This window comes from Myxocyprinus asiaticus, chromosome 23 (assembly GCF_019703515.2).
Source record: "Myxocyprinus asiaticus isolate MX2 ecotype Aquarium Trade chromosome 23, UBuf_Myxa_2, whole genome shotgun sequence".
Classification (NCBI taxonomy): Eukaryota; Metazoa; Chordata; class Actinopteri; order Cypriniformes; family Catostomidae; genus Myxocyprinus; species Myxocyprinus asiaticus.
In genome coordinates, this window is record NC_059366.1 from 15,532,518 (window position 1) to 15,547,518 (window position 15,001).

General features: G+C 38.7%; 1 protein-coding gene across 1 annotated transcript in view; it reads right to left on the reverse strand.

The window, feature by feature from the left end:
* Positions 1 to 15,001, reverse strand: part of marchf8 (membrane-associated ring finger (C3HC4) 8) — a 146,803-nt gene that overhangs the window by 112,440 nt on the left and 19,362 nt on the right. The window contains exon 2 of the mRNA XM_051651318.1: positions 4,025 to 4,207. Within this exon, the coding sequence (XP_051507278.1) occupies positions 4,025 to 4,120 (96 nt within the window). The 5' untranslated portion in view covers positions 4,121 to 4,207. The remainder of the gene's footprint in view (positions 1 to 4,024; positions 4,208 to 15,001) is intronic.

Genomic DNA, 15,001 nt, shown 5'->3' on the forward strand with positions numbered 1-15,001 from the left:
TACCTGAAAGAATCCATGGTGTCAGTCACATAGTCAGGATAGTCATTTCCTGCAGCCGCAAAACAGGACTGACCCACCTCCATGCTTGACTGTGGAGATGGTGTCGTTATTGTCATCACCTTGTCATCTTACTCCAGACGTACTGCTGACCCATGGGTCTAAAACTCATTTTCAGTTTAGTGTCATACGTCTATAAAACCTTCTTCCAGGACTTCATAGGTCTTTCCTAATTACTTCTTGAATATTCAGTCAACTGGAGTCAACATTTCCCTTGGTGAAGTTTTGCTTTCTTCCACACCCCAAGAAGGTTGCTGTTGTACCATATTTAAAAAATGTATGAATGGTGCTGCCAACATTGTCTATTGGAAATTGAAGTGCCTTGGAAATGTACTTTTAGCCATGACCTTTCTTGTGTAATGAAATAATCTCCTCTTTTAGCTTTTGAGACAGCTTATTTTTAATTGCATTTTTTGCATAGAAATACATTTTTGCTTACAACGCTAAACTTACATTTTAAAACTTAAATAAGTGCCATTACAGATTGATGACTTAATTTTGTTTTAAAACGATTACTCGTGTAGCCTTACATATTTAAGAAACAGCTACATGCATTAGGGGTTGAATAATTATTAAGGAGTGGTGGTGGCATAGTGGACTAAAGCACTGAACTGGTAATCAGAAGGTTGTTGGTTCAAACCCCACAGCCACCACCATTGTGTACTTGAGCAAGGCACTTAACTCCAGGTTGCTCCAGGGGGATTGTCCATGTAAGTTGCTTTGGATAAAAGCATCTGCCAAATGCATAAATGTAAATTATGACATGGCTGTATTTTTTAAAGGTCCTGCTATTTAGAAATATTAGGTTATTCACACTATGACTTTGAATGTGTCACTCAACTGATATAGATGTAAAGTTGAAAAATTCTGGGTCATCAGAAAAGCTTACCTTTGTAAATCCTTACTGTCTTGGGGGGGTTGAATATTTTCGAATGCAACTGTATATGCCAAATCTTTTTCAGACTAAAAATCAGCTGCCATAAAGAAACACTAGAAATAAAAATGTAAAGAGTCTCTGCTGAAGAGTGCTTCTTAAAAAGTTGTCTGATGGCGATGACATGCCAGCATTTAGGAATTAACTGCCTTCCTACTTGAGTCACTTGAGGCCATTTAGGCAAAGAAAAAGAAAAAAGAAAAAAATATCAGCCTGTCTCCTGTTTCCTGCTTGGCTGTGACAAACAAACAGCTGATGAGCCTCCAGCCTCAGGCCCACCAATGAACAACTCTCATTAGTATCACTGTCCAATCACACTCCTCAAATAGAGTGCTGCTCTAGTAGAGGATGAAAGAGCACAACTAAAAGGTTGTTGGCACAGTTGCACAAGATGAAAACAGATGATTGTAAATATATTTTATGTCAACGGCAATTAGGAAATGTACTGTATTTATGAAACAGACATCCACAAAACTGGGCAACATCTGCCCTCACACTGACTTAGACAGGCTTATCTCTTGTACTGCTGAGATGAAGATCCTCATCTATGACATGACATCACACAGTAGTTTAATGCCATCAGGCTCCCACTGCCACTAAGCTTTGTCATATCCAGATGATCAAGTTTTCATAGGTGAATATTTTTCTTTAAAGGGTTGTCATTTTTCAAATCAAATCAAATTTTCCAACATTTGAAGGGGACACACTTTGGTTGCAACACCCCTGCTTAATTTCAGAACACAAAACATCCACAACAATCCAAAAAGAGAATTTATTGATGCTACAAAAACAACTCATTCTGAATTTATTTATTTTTTCTGACATAAGAAACTCAAATTCCCAAACTTTATCAAGTATGACAGACATCAGAAGAATATAATTCCAAAGGATGCCAACATTAGGAAAGAGTGGCTTAACAATAATTTCAGTCTGAAGCACAGCAGCAGAAAACTGGTCAGAAAGAGGGTGGAAAAGGAACATGGAAATATTAAATTACCACTGTTTTGGCACAAAAATGTGGACCAAAGGTAAAAAAAAAAAAAATTATATGACCCCTTTGACAGAGAAACACAGGCACAGTGATTGCGATCACCCTTTGTTTTATAGCTCTACACAAACATAACATTTCACACAGTCATTCCTGTCAACGTCACTTATTGGAAACCAGCTCCCCACGTGTACCCACTCGTGTATGTGTGGCTTCCTTTACTTCACCTACTTTCTGTGTCAGTAGTTTTCAAAATTCAGCATCAAATGTAATATAAACAGCAGTTTAGATCTTAGAGCTCTCAATATGCCATCAACGTGCACAAACAACAGAGAAACAAACAGGTGTTTAGAGCACAATCAGAGCAATGTCTGCATGTGGGAGGATCAGGATTTGCCTTTATTATGGGGACCAAATGTATAAAGATGATAAAACCTGATTGTGGCGAGCAGGGCGGGGCCGAGCGGTGTCTGGGCAGAGCGAGAAGATAAGTGGTGAATGAGTTACACCTGTGTGCAACACCAGTCTCACGTTCCAATGAGGGGCGGCGGGAGTATTTAAGGAGAGGAGACAGTGGCATATGGGGAGAGAGAGATGAATGAAGCTGTGTGTGTGTGTGTGTGTGTGTGTGTGTGTGTGTGTGTGTGTGTGTGTTCAGCAGTTCCTCCGGCTCCTGGCGGACAGCAGTGACTCCTCCATCCCCTGGCAGACAGCAACGGCTCCTCCTTTTCCTGGCAGATGGCAGCAGTTCCTCCGCTTCCCAGCGGACGGCAGCGGCGAGGACTCCATGACAGTGCATCCTTCCTCCTTCCCGGGTTTCGGCACCAGTGTAACGATTCAAGGAATGCATGAGAAAAGAGGAAGCTGGGACCAGCTTGACAAACACGTAGACATTTATTTCTTAAACATAACATAAAACAATTCTCCAGGCTGTGACCTACTTCCCCCCTCCTCCATTTCTAGGGAGGGAGCGTTGGTGCGTCAGGATGGGCTCTGACCTGCACGTGCCTGGTAGTGGGAACAGGACGAGGTGGGGGTGGAGAGAGATTAAAGAGGGAGAGAAAAAAGCAGAGAGAGGAGAGAGAGAGAGAGAGAGAGAGAGATGGGCTCGCAGGCCCTGAACACGCTGTCGACTGGTCCTCAGCCACTACTCCACCCCCTGGTGGACGACAGCCACTCCTACGTCCCCTGGAGGAATGCAGCGGTTCATCCACCTCCCGGCGGATGGCAGCGAGTCATCTGTCCCCTGGTGGACGGCAACGGCTCATCCCTCTCCTGACGGATGACAGCGGCTCCTCCGCTTCCCGGTGGAGGGCAGCGGTGAGAACTCCACGACAGCGCATCCTTCCTCCATCCCTGGTTTCGGCACCACTGTAATGGATTCGCATGATGGGCAAGGAGGAAGCTGGAACCGACTTATGAAACTCGTAGACATTTATTTTACAACTTAAAAGACAATACCAAACGCACTGTTTTCCCGCAGTCACGTTGCAAACACACAGCTTCATGCGTCACTCTCTCTTGTCTGCCGCTGCCTCCTCACCTTAAATACTCCCACCGCCCCTCACTGGAATGCGAGACCAGTGTGGTACACAGGTGGAACTCATTCACCACTTATCTTCCCGGCCTCACTCTGCCCAGACGCCGCTTGGCCCCGCCCTGCTCGCCACACTGATATCCAACCAAAGGCCACAACCAAAACAGCTTAACAAACACACTAAATATTGTCTTAATGAAAATGTAAAACTGCAGAAAAGTTTATGCGAGGGTTAAGTTTAGGAGTAGGGTGGGGATGGAGAATAACATTAGTTCAGTATAAAAACAGTAGAAGTCAATGGAAAGTCCCCACAAATTTGTGTGAGCATGTGTGTGTGAAAGAGCTCCATTCCTTTTCATGCTGAGTTATGAGAGGGCAAATAAAATGTTCAGAACTGTGAAAACAGGATACAGCCTAACAGTCACAATGAGGATGGAGGTGTAACACGGGTCACAGATAATATTGCCGCCTGTGATTGTTTTGAGTGTCTATCAGGTAACAGACCAACCTGTTTGTCCTTCTCCTTTGGCTTCCCGCTGCTGTACACCCGGGAGGAAGTGACATCACGAGGGATGACAGAGATTTGGTGCAATGGCATGTTCATCACCGCAGTTCAGTGGAGCTCACACTCTCTGAAGCTGAAGCTTGTCCAACAGCACCAACATGATGGGGGGGAACCACTAATCCAAACCTGATGGAGAGAGACAGAGAGATGGGTAGATGATCACACAGGTGATCCACCCATCCAGGTCATGAGGTGGCACAGGTAGAAATGTTGTTGAATAAATCTACCTATTCCTAAAGTATCCCTGATGAATTAGAACATCTTTTGTTTGTCCTGGAACAACACTGTTAAAACAAGCTTAGTCCTAACTTGGACTGAGCAGTATGATTGTCTATGGATAAATAAAGTGAAGCTCATTTTTGTATAGTCTGGATCTATTAATTTATTCACAAAATACATAAAAAATTGTAATAAGGCACATAATTTCGTTTTGCAAAAATTTTGCCACGATCATGTAATGTTCAAGAGATCAGGCTTCCCAAACCCCAACTCTAAAATAATAGATTGATAAAAATGTTGTTCAAGCCCTAACTCTAACCATAAAATCTTACTTTTTGACAGGAATTCTCTGTTAAACAAGGATGTTGATCAGGAAAAAGTCTCACAGTACTTGTCGAAATCAATGTAAACATTCACAAATACAGTACATACATCCTATTGTTTACTAATTGAACCACAAAAACATCAACAATGAAAGGAAATGAGAAGCAGCAGTTAAAAGCTGAATCATCAATTACAAACTATTTCCCGTATTTTCCATAATGAAACACATTCATTGAGGGAGAACAAAGAGCACATATAGTGCTGAGAAATCACATTTAAAATCATAATTTATAAGTCCACTTATAAATAGACTGTTCAACTTCTACCACCATCTGTTGCTACCATGACAGCAATTAAATGTCTCTGCCTTTTGTGACCATGCCAACAACAAAGCCTTAACGCACGGGTAAAACTTTGCCACTAGAATTACCACATTGGTCACCCTGCCATCAGACCAAATCCACCAGTTTGGCACTGTAGAATGCGGGAAGAAAATGCAAACCTGATACTCAAAGACTTACTGCTGTGCACTGTCTGCTAGTGCAAATGGCTTGACACTCAAAGCTGCAGTATGACAGACTGTTGGGTGCTTAACACTGCAGTGAGCTGTTATAGCATTCAAGATCTCCTTGGATTTCTCTGGATCTGAGCTGCACCTACAGTGGAATCAAAGACTGAGACCGCAGTGCAAATCTGGGATTTTTCTAAGTATTATTTAAACATGGAAATAACCAGGTTTTAGTATAATGAAAAATTAAAAACAAAAGAAAAGTCATGGCGTAAAATGAACAAGAAAAATGTAGGATTCTAAACTACATTGTAAAAAGTGGTAACCTGCAATTGTTACCTTAAGGAACTATTTCTTCCTGATCTAACAATTTAAATGAGCTTTGCTGGTGTAACCTAATGTGGGATAGTTCACCAAAAAATAAAAATTCTCTCATCATTTACTCACCCTCATGGCATCCCATATTTGTATGACTTTCTTTCTTCAGCAGAACACGAAGAGTTTTAGAAGAATATCTCAACTCTGTAGGTCCACACAATGCAAGTGAATGGTGGTCAAAACTTTTGAATCTCCAAAAAGCACATAAAGGCAGAATAAATGTATCCATTTGACTCCAGTGGTTAAATCAATATCTTCAGAAGCGGTATAATAAGTGTGGGTGAGAAACAGATCAATATTTTTGTCCTTTTTTACTACAAATTATTCTCCCTGCTCAGTCAATCTCCACTTTAACTTTCACTTTCATGTTGTTCTTGTGTTTTTGGTGATTCACATTCTTCATGCATACACCCCCTACTAGGCAGGGAGAAGAATTTCTAGCAAAAAATGACTTAAATATTGATCTGTTTCTCACCCACACCTATCATATTGCTTCTGAAGATTTGGATTAAAACACTGGAGTCGTATAGATTACTTTTATGATGCCTTTATGTAACTTTTGGAGTGTAAAAATGTTGGCACCCATTCACTTGCATTGTGAGGACCAACAGAACTGAAATATTCTTCTAAAAATCATTTGTGTTCTGCAGAAGAAAGAAAGTCATCTACATCTGGGATGGCATGAGGGTGATTAAATGATGAGAGAATTTTCATTTTTGGTGAACTATCTCTATGCTTTCTGGAACATTCTCAAATCATGCTGGATAATATGGATCATCAGGTTTTGCACAAACTTGTGGAGTCCATGCCACCTTGAGTGCATTTTGTCATTAAAGCAAAAGGGGGGCATATTAAATACTACAAAATAGCTGAATTATTATAATTAAATTATCAAATCGTTGTGCTGATTATCTTAATGGTTATTAAAAGTTTTATTAAATTAGAGAAATGCAAATTAGAAACAATTTCACCAGTGGTCTCAGACTTTTGGATGCCCTAGTATGCACATAACAGGCTGAACTCATTTACACATTATATTGAATTATCATCAGTGAATGGATATTATGATCTAATCACATTACATTGTGATAATGGTCAACACATAGGGAGGAGCGAATGAAATCCTCCCTTTTGGCATCCAGAGTGCCAATAATTCATAAGTAGCTCACAGAACAGCTGGTTAGTTTAAATTGATCCTGAACTCACAGCAGGGCCAAGCTATCTGAGCAGAATGCACTCCACATGACTGATCAACAACCCATGCTAATCATACCGCATTAAAGCAGAGGCCATGTGACTGCAATCACTCATGTGCCATCAGATCAATAGTCAGAGAATAATTCGGCGGTTTAAAACAAGTATGCACCAAATATGGACTGCTGCCAAGCCCACAAGACAAAAAGACGTGTGAAAAGCTAATGAATCATTTGGTATTCATTATACCATACTTTGGTATTGTTTAAAGCTATACATGGAGATTTGATGTCATAATCAGCTTTAGGGAAATGCTGCGAAGTGTCAATGGAGAGGACAAAGAAAAGAGCTCACTGCAAAAAAAAACATGAATAAATAAAAATTCTTTATATTTTTGTCTTGTGTTTCCAAAAATCCATATATCCTTAAAATTAGATGCATGTACTTCACAAGCAAAATGTCATAATATCAAGTCATTAAGGGATGATATCGTAAAAAATCTAGAAAGAAAAGTTTATACTTGTTTTTCCTTGTTTTTTTAGCATAAAACTAATAATATTTCTACACTTCTCTGAGAACAAGTCTAAATAAATTCTGTCATTTTGCTTGTCAAGTAAATGTAGCTTTTTGTAAGGAGGTTAAGATATTTTACTGGAAAACAAGTACTGAGAAAGAATATTCAAGAGTATTTAATCTCATGGCTTTCGTTATACTGAATCATTGTTTGGTTAAGAATAGCAGAGTGGCCCATTAATCACGACACTAAGGTTTTCATGAAATCTGCTGTCATAATAATAACAACAATAACAGTCTTAAAGCCTTGAAGGAGTGATGCCAAATACATGAGAGCTCTGACATTTTTAAATGATCAGTGCAAAGTGAAAATGTCTATTTCATGCATGAACTGCACCAGAAACCCTTGCAAAGTAGATCAGAGAGGAAGAACTGAAATGGGAGTTTTCAGGCCCTGTCTGTTAACCTGTCTTGTTTTTTTGTTTTGTTTTTTGCTTCAAATGTAAATAGTTCTGGTAGGATCTGGTTGGTTTGATTCATGGCTTAGAGGCATTATTTGATAGCGCCACAGAGTTACACTTTTCATTGATTTACTTATACTTGACTCTGTATTTTAAAGTGGGATACAATAAAAGAGTTTTAAAATGGAAAGAATTAACAATAACAACGTCCTGCATGTTTTTGCTGTGGACATGAATGACACTTCAAACTGTACAACTTGCTGGGGAGAGGTGTGCCATTACTATTCTAAGTAATCTAACATACAATTTTTACCTGATGGACAGTAAAATTGTAACACCTACACTGACAGAGGGAACCAAGCAATATGTAGGAACAAGAATACAGAATCAGTATATCATGTGACTTCAGTCAGTAAGCATCAACCCAAAACGCCTTAGCAACCATCCATAACACTCAGCATAGCACTCTAGCAGAACACTTAAGTTATTTTCAGAAAATGTACACATTTATTTTTGATGATTAGCATTGGGACATCAAACAGAGAAATGTGGCTCTGCTAGGTGGTAATGACTCAAAGACAGTCCCGGTTCTACAGGGGTGCTTGATGGTGCTAAGCACCCTCAAACGAAACTTGGAGCACCCTCAATTGCAGACCAGGGCAAACTAATGCCCATGGGTCGATTTATCATTAATGTTTTTATTAGATCTTTCATTTATCTGGCTTTTGGACCTTTCGTGCATGCACAAGTTTTTAATATGCTCAGGGTTGCCAGATAATAGATGCATCACCCCCAATCAGAGATTTATACTTAAACAAATTTGAAATATTTCGCTTTATGTCATACTTAATTTATGCAATCTGGCAACCATACATGCGAGTGCACGTGCTTTCTCTCCACAAAAAACAAACAAACAACAACTTAGCGCTCAGAGGGCACGGAGGGGACACGCAAGTAAAACCAAGTGAGAGAGGAATATATTTATTCTTTGTGTTATTTGTGAAATGCTGAAGTCACTCACACCTGTATGTGAATGTTACTCTGGCAGTAATCATTTAATCGGTGTCATGCAGCCTGTTTTATTCAGCTGTGTGCTGAATGGGGTGCCAAACATTGACAAGACCCACATCATGACCCATGAGCGTGTAAACAGGTTGATAATGTTCTGAGAATAAAACAAGTAAACGGGTCCACTTTGCGGCCAACATTAAAATAAGCTTTTAGAATCTCTTTCCCGAATATTTTATTATACTTTTGAACCAGACTCCTGATATAGAGTGTTAAACTGAATACTAAATTACCACTGCATTGAAGTATGGTAAAATAATCAATGATTTTTTTCAGCCTTTATTCAGTTTTACTAACACATGATAGAAAGTATAGCAGCAAAACTTCAAGCAATCACAGAATGGTCCCATCAGTATACACTTCAGAAAATTGTGCATTATTCGTTGAGTGCATGTCTGGGCTTAAAAGATAAAACTATGCAGAACTTTTTATCTTCTCTGTTCCATGTTCTACTTAACGGCTGATGTGGCCCCAGTGACAAAATAATTGCACACCCCTGCTCAATTGAATATGAAAGACTAATACTGTAAATTGGCAAGCAGATATTCTTGAATACCAGCAAACACACAAAAATCTCTGCAGTTTGTCAATGCACAAAATGCTGCATCAAAACTTATAAACGTGTATGATTTTGCAAATCAGCATGTCCTAATCTGCAGGCGCAGAATTTTGCTGTCATTTTCAGCGACAGATTATGGGGGGGAAAAAACCCCAGAAGTAATAAATGTTTTGTACATTAAAAAAATTAACTTTTCTTTACGTTAAGTAGCAATTAAACATGATTTAATCTATTAAAAAATGTGTAATTATGATACATCTCCACTTTATACAGAGCACCCCCACTATTTTCAGAAGCACCCTCAGTGATTTTGATCTGGCCTGCTCAAAGAGCATAACAAATTTCTTCCTTTTTATCTTTCTGGACTTTCAGAGCAAAACTGATAAATTGCTGAAGATAAATAGTGTAGTTAAATACAGTTTAGTAGTTTCTCTTTTCACATACAAACAAAGTAAAAAATATCTTGCTGAGTTGTAAAGCCCACTCAGAAAGAGGTACAGAGTACTGTAAATATGCTAGAGGATTTAACTCCTCTCAAATCAGTTTCACTCCAGCCCACATATCCAACCTCCATAGTGAAAACATACCAGCACAAAAGTACAATCTTGTGTCATGAAAGGTGGCCTTAAAGGAAAAGCAAAAGATCCATATACTGTACACAACAGCAGAGTTCCGGAAGTAAAAATCCAATTCATTTTGCACTTCCAAAAAAAAAAAAAGAAAAAGATTTTTAAAGATAAAGTATAAACCTACCGGCCTACCACAAGCTCAGAAATTGTTAAGTGATGACATATACTTTAATAGAAGTCACAAGTCAGTGTGATTTAAACTTTTTTTTAAATGGTGTGTGATGGCCAAATTCCCAGTAAAGAACTACACTATCCATAATCCTGAAGAGAGATCCACCAATCAGAAAAGTGGCTGTTACCATGGAAATTTAAACACCATTAAAAAAAATCTCAGGGCACCCACCGCACCACTATCATGAAGCATTGCAAATACCGTAATCGAATCTCCCTACACTCTCAAGCAAATTATATATTTGTACAGTGTATGTTAGAATATTTTTCAATCAACTTAAAATCAATGACTATAAGTCAGTAGTTTTATATTGTACCTTAATTTTTAGTTAGAATACGACATTCGCAATGCTTCATGGGATTATAGTTCATGCACTCATAAAAGACCTTAAGCACACAATACGTTACCTTGGTCATTTTTCCAATTTTCAGATACTTTTTACTTCAAATCGGCTGAAAACGTTTATCGGCTAATGTTGTGATGTTGTAATATTTTAATATTTACATTGGAGATGGTTGGTTTGTTCATGGCTTAGTATTCTTTATTAAAATAATTTTTTTGAATCCCTATGGACAAAATGTATTTGAAAAACACTTTTCCATACTAAAAATACAGAATCAAAGCTACTGAAAAAGTGGGTGGTCACTGTTGTGCTTTATTGGACCGCATCAAAACCGCCACAAAAATCTAACTTTAACAGAGTCCATAGTCTCTGCCTAATAGTGAACAGTCTTCCTTCAGACATGCACCCATCCTTCACTTCCCCCGGTACAATGAGGGACCATGCCCCTGGTTGGTGTTTACCCCTATTTAGGTTTTTAGTGGTGTTTCTATTGAATAAGAAGTCTACTGATCCATACAATCACTGATGACACTTTATCTGTCTTCATACAACAGACTGTAAAACAATAATAATAATAATAATATTAACAGTTAATCTTGGAAGAATAAATATATGACAGAAACCGTGAGTCACTGTGTGCACTGAACTGATCAAGCTGGGAAATTTTCCTACTTCCAGAAAGGACAATTCATCAATGTGCAGCTGACACTGGAAATGACATAAGATCGATAATGTAATGGATATATCCAAGAGGCTGCTCTGAGCCTGTGTTTGTCCTCGCTGGATAATCCTTCTGCTGCTCTTTGGTGTGAGCATGCTCTGTGAGATAGTGTTGAGTTCCAAGACTCTAACCCAGATTTATTTAACCATGCAGATGTAAAGGTGACATAGTTAGATGATCCCTAAGGACTGCCAGACTGAAAACAGAAAACAGGCAATTCTCTGCAGTATGCACTCTTTCACTGTGTTTCCACTAATAAAATTGTAAAGGTAAATCTCTTCATTCTGTTTCCAGCGGAATGTGAAAACAAGATTTATTCCTGCTGTTGTTTTTGGAACAGTTGCACTTCTGATCGAATCATTCACAATCACACTGTTGCTCTGTTTCAAAACCTAGTGAGCTGCCTTGCTGTCTGTTGCCTACTTTACAATACAAATATATAGTCTTCTAAGGAAACGTCCACACTAATATGTTTTTGTTTGAAGAGGCATTGAAGACGCCTCTCATCCGCATTAGAACGGAGTTATCCTCCACCGAAAAGGGAAGCTTTCTAAAACGCTCTCCATAACCACATACTTTGGAAACCAATGATGTTAGGGAATTAAAATCTGAGTTTTCGAAATGGATTAATGTGGCACTAATTAACTGAAATGGACCTCATAAGTGACTGATTTGAAACTGTTTTTTGGAACAGTTGGTTTTAACCAACTGGATAACTTCAGGTATTGTCGTATGTGACTGAATGGATGATAGATAATTATTCAGAGCTTAATAAGTGGCTTACTGGCTTAAACCCCATCAGTGTGCTATGTTGTATGACCTCAAGATCAGAGAGGGACACAAACTCCGTTATTGCAGGAACATCCTCACAAACTGTTTTTTTTATTTTTATTTTTTCACCCAATTTGTAATGCCCAATTCCCAGTGTGCTTTAAGTCCTCGTGGTCGCGTAGTGATTCGCCTCAATCCGGGTGACGGAGGATGAATCCCAGTTGCCTCCGCGTCTGAGACCATCAACCCGCGCATCTTATCACATGGCCTGTTGAGCACGTTGCCACGGAGACATACACGCGTGGAGGCTACACACCATCCACCGTGGCATCCGCGCTCAACTCACCACACGTCCCACCGAGAACGAACCATATTATAGCGACCACAAGGAGGTTACCCCTGTGACTCTACCCTCCCTAGCAACCGGGCCAATTTGTTTGCTTAGGAGACCTGGCTGGAGTCACTCAGCACACCCTGGGATTCGAACTAGAGAACTAGCAAACTCCAGGGGTGGTAGCCAGTGTCTTTTACCACTGAGCTACCCAGGCCCCACCCTCACAGACTGTTAAGAGATTAAAGTGGGATAAACCGGACTTGATGTGTACTGATGAAAGCCGGCTGAGATGCACACACACTCTCTGCCACATTTGTGCGTAAATACATTGTCCTCTTGAATCACTGTAATTTATGAGGCGAAGTGCTACGACAACTGCCATCTCCTTCCTGTTTCCCCTAATGCTGCCTAAATGAGACACCCACATGACACTTGTGTGTTTTTGTTTTTCATCTTTAAATACATGCAAATCAGCTTGTAAAAGTTTATTATAGTCATAAAGGTCATCTCTGTTATGTGTCTGCAGTGGTAACTAATGCCCGACCAATATATATCGGTCCACCGATATTATCGGCCGATATTAGCCTTTCACCGATATATCGGTATCGGCGTATATTTTACCGATATACGCAGATATGAAAACTTTTTTTCAGAATATATAATGCAGAAAACAATGCTTTAGAATTGGTGTCATTATGTAGTTTGTCCAGCAGAGTGCACTCCGACTCTATTGTTTACAGAGCTGAACTGACGGTGGCTCTGCAGACAGGGTGTCGTTTAGCGGTGCGGAGTTGAGCGGTCTCTTCTCGGTAAGCTGCTAAATAGTTTGTGAAATACATAATGGAAAGTTATTAAACAATGACCCCATCATTTTCCTTTTTCAATATAACTAATATAACATTAACCCTGTCCCTGACAACCATGTCACTCATGTCTGTTTGCTGTTAGCCAGCTATAGTTTGTCAGTGCAGTCAGTAATGTTGCAGACTGAAAGGTAAACATCAGAGCATCTTTTTGCAGCTCAGCAGACAACGGTGCGGTGGTGGATTGTGTCTGTTGAGTGTTGATTTCACACTACGTTGTTACCTAGTTGGTGAGACGCAATGTTGGAAAGTAAATAAAGTCCATCTTTTACTCTCCGTGACAACGAGCTTATAGCTAACTAGCTAATCACGCAGCTACTTTCATTGCTTGTCAGCTGAGTGAAAGTTAATGTGTAAACATGTATTCACCAATCTGTTTTGTTCAGGATTCACAGTTTGGTACCCCCTTCAACCGAACAATTCCAGTCACTGCATTTATAAAATGTAATATTTAAAAGTCTGGTTTTCCACTGTTGAAAGTTTCCCCTGAACTTGTATAGCAGAATACGGTGTAACACTGCTGCCACTGTTTTTCTCTTCTCGTTTTACAACCTGACAATTATTGACTGCAGTATTAAAATAGTCAGCATCTGACTGATACTAAACAGTACTGATGTTTATTTAGCTATTTATTTTATTTTTATTTATTCTTTATTTTAATGGTCGGCATTTGACTGATACTAAACAGTACTGATGTTTATTTAGCTATTTGTCTTATTTTTATTTATTCTTTATTTTAATGGTCAGCATTTGACTGATACTAAACAGTACTGATGTTTATTTAGCTATTTATTTTATTTTTATTTATTCTTTATTTTAATGGTCGGCATTTGACTGATACTAAACAGTACTGATGTTTATTTAGCTATTTGTTTTATTTTTATTTATTCTTTATTTTAATGGTCAGCAACTGACTGATACTGAACATACAGTACTGATGATTTTTAAGCTATTTATTGTATTTTTATTTATTCTTTATTTTCTCAGTGTTCATTTCTAGAATTTGTTGACAATGTATAATAATAATGTCAAATATTCTTTGATAAAAATATTTGTTTAAGAAAGCAGCCTTCTGAGTACCTTTGCATAGTCATATCAGTGCAAAATTGGTGAACATAGAAAAGGTCTATTTTCATTCCAGCTCAAAAATTAATTATATAGGCCACCATATCGGTAATTGGTGAATTTTCCCCCTCTAAAATCGGTATCGGTATCAGTCTCAAAAATCCCATATCGGTCGGGCTCTGACGCATGTTCGACTACGGCTGGGTGGTTTTGAATTCGTGTTTTGACACAATTTTCTTTTTTTTTTTTTTTGAGAAATCGAGATTTTGTATAAAAACATTGCAAACGCTATATTTATTTACGTTGTAAAAACACCAAAGGCTGAATAAGGAAGAGAAAATAATTCATAGCGCTTGTCTTAATGCTGCTCCCGATCTGATCAACTGCATGTGTGTGGCGTGCTCCAAATGAATGTGACACAACATTTACATTTACATTTATTCATCTGGCAGACGCTTTTATCCAAAGCGACTTACAAAAGATGAAAACATAAGCGAAACATCTTAGGAGACAGTGGTATGAAAAGTGCTGTATTACAAAGTATCATTAGCATCATAATAGTATACAAAACAGAATAAAGTGCAACAGAAATTATTATTATAATTTTGTTTTTTAATGACTGGTTAAGTGCTCATGGAAAAGATGTGTTTTTAGTCGTTTTTATGAAGACAGAGAGTGAGTCAGCTTCACGGATGGAGTTGGGAAGGTCGTTCCACCAACGTGGTATGATGAAGCCGAACAACACAGAGATTGATATAAAAGACAGCGGTAATATTCCCAGTACAATTGTACAGTGTG